The sequence below is a fragment of the Charadrius vociferus genome, unplaced genomic scaffold (assembly GCF_000708025.1).
Source record: "Charadrius vociferus isolate BGI_N301 unplaced genomic scaffold, ASM70802v2 scaffold306, whole genome shotgun sequence".
Classification (NCBI taxonomy): domain Eukaryota; kingdom Metazoa; phylum Chordata; class Aves; order Charadriiformes; family Charadriidae; genus Charadrius; species Charadrius vociferus.
The window spans coordinates 4,998,281-4,999,547 of NW_009648963.1; the positions used below are offsets into that span (position 1 = coordinate 4,998,281).

Below are 1,267 nucleotides of genomic sequence, written 5' to 3' on the forward strand. Positions count from 1 at the left end.
GGGTTTGCCCGGGTTAGGCTGCCCGGGCGTCTCCCCTGCTCTGTCCGGCCAGCGAGGCTAGAGAAGTACCTGTGGGGACTAAAGTAGGGTTGATGTGCCGTGCCCGAGGCCTCCCTGAGGTGTCCCGTCTCGTAGGGAGCTTATTACGAGCGTTCATCGGAAAGCACAGTGTCGGCGAGGGACAGAGGTGTATTGCCGGTGCTCGGCATATGGACTCGCTGACTAATGGTCTTTGAAGGGAAAGTGCTGGGAAATTGCTCGAAATTGAAATGCTTTGTCTTTATGTGCAGAGCTCGACAAACTCATTTACATCTTCATGAGTGTCTCCACTGTTACTTCTCCTTGTTCTGTCTTCTGTTTTGTGGGGCTTTGCTTTGTTTGTTTCTGTCACTTTTTTTTTGAAACTTCTGGCTTTGCATGTTTTACAGGCTGTGTTCTGTGGTGGGACTGGCTACTGCTTCCTGAACACTTGGCAAACTCTGTCAAGATTTCTTTTTGTCTCGCTTATTCCAGCAATTACTTGCTTGCAACCCCCATCTTTTCATCCTGTAAAAAGATTTTACTCTGTTTCTGTTCTTTGCTCCAAGTCTTCTGTTTGCTTCTGTGTACCATCACGTGTATGAAGAATTTTAGATGTGGACTCCTCTGTCACGTTTTTGGTTTTCATAAAAATTTATTTGCTTTCCATGTTTCAAAATCCAGTCTTGAAGAAAGAAAGAAATGTGATGTGAAAATTCAGAAATGCAAGAACTTAGTTATGAATTTGAAAAGAAGCATAAGTGGGGCGCATATTTAATTCTAAATATATGGGCAAGATTATAAACTACACAATATCTATGGCTTACTTTTTTTTCTTTAGACTTCCAAGCTTTCTGATTCTGTGCGACTTTGTAAATAGATGTACATCTAGGAAAGGTTTGGTGACAGAATTCTGTGGACTTCTATCACTTAATAGTGTTTGCTGTTGTAATTATACCATGGGATTTCTTGCAAGACACTGGTAAAAATTGTTCCTTTTGAAACAATAGTGTATTAAAAAAAGATCCAAACCAACCCTCCCCATCTATTTCAGCAAAATAAATTATGCTAGTAACTTTTTTTAGTAGCCATAGAGAGCTTTTGCTAGCGTACTGTGTTTAATTGTAAGGAAAAAAAAAAATCTCATTCTTTAACCAACGGTCCCAAGCGTAGACCAGACCTGTAATGCAAACATGCTGTAAAACGTTTGAGTTCTCCTGTCTTGTTCCCAAAAGACTGAAGATGTGTT

At 40.7% G+C, this 1,267-nt stretch overlaps 1 protein-coding gene across 1 annotated transcript in view; it reads right to left on the bottom strand.

Annotated features, from left to right (window-relative positions):
• The window catches only part of SEPSECS (Sep (O-phosphoserine) tRNA:Sec (selenocysteine) tRNA synthase), a 28,139-nt gene extending 27,930 nt beyond the window's left edge, over positions 1 to 209 (bottom strand). The window contains exon 1 of the mRNA XM_009887671.1: positions 148 to 209. Within this exon, the coding sequence (XP_009885973.1) occupies positions 148 to 209 (62 nt within the window). The remainder of the gene's footprint in view (positions 1 to 147) is intronic.
• Between the last annotated feature and the right edge of the window lie 1,058 nt (positions 210 to 1,267).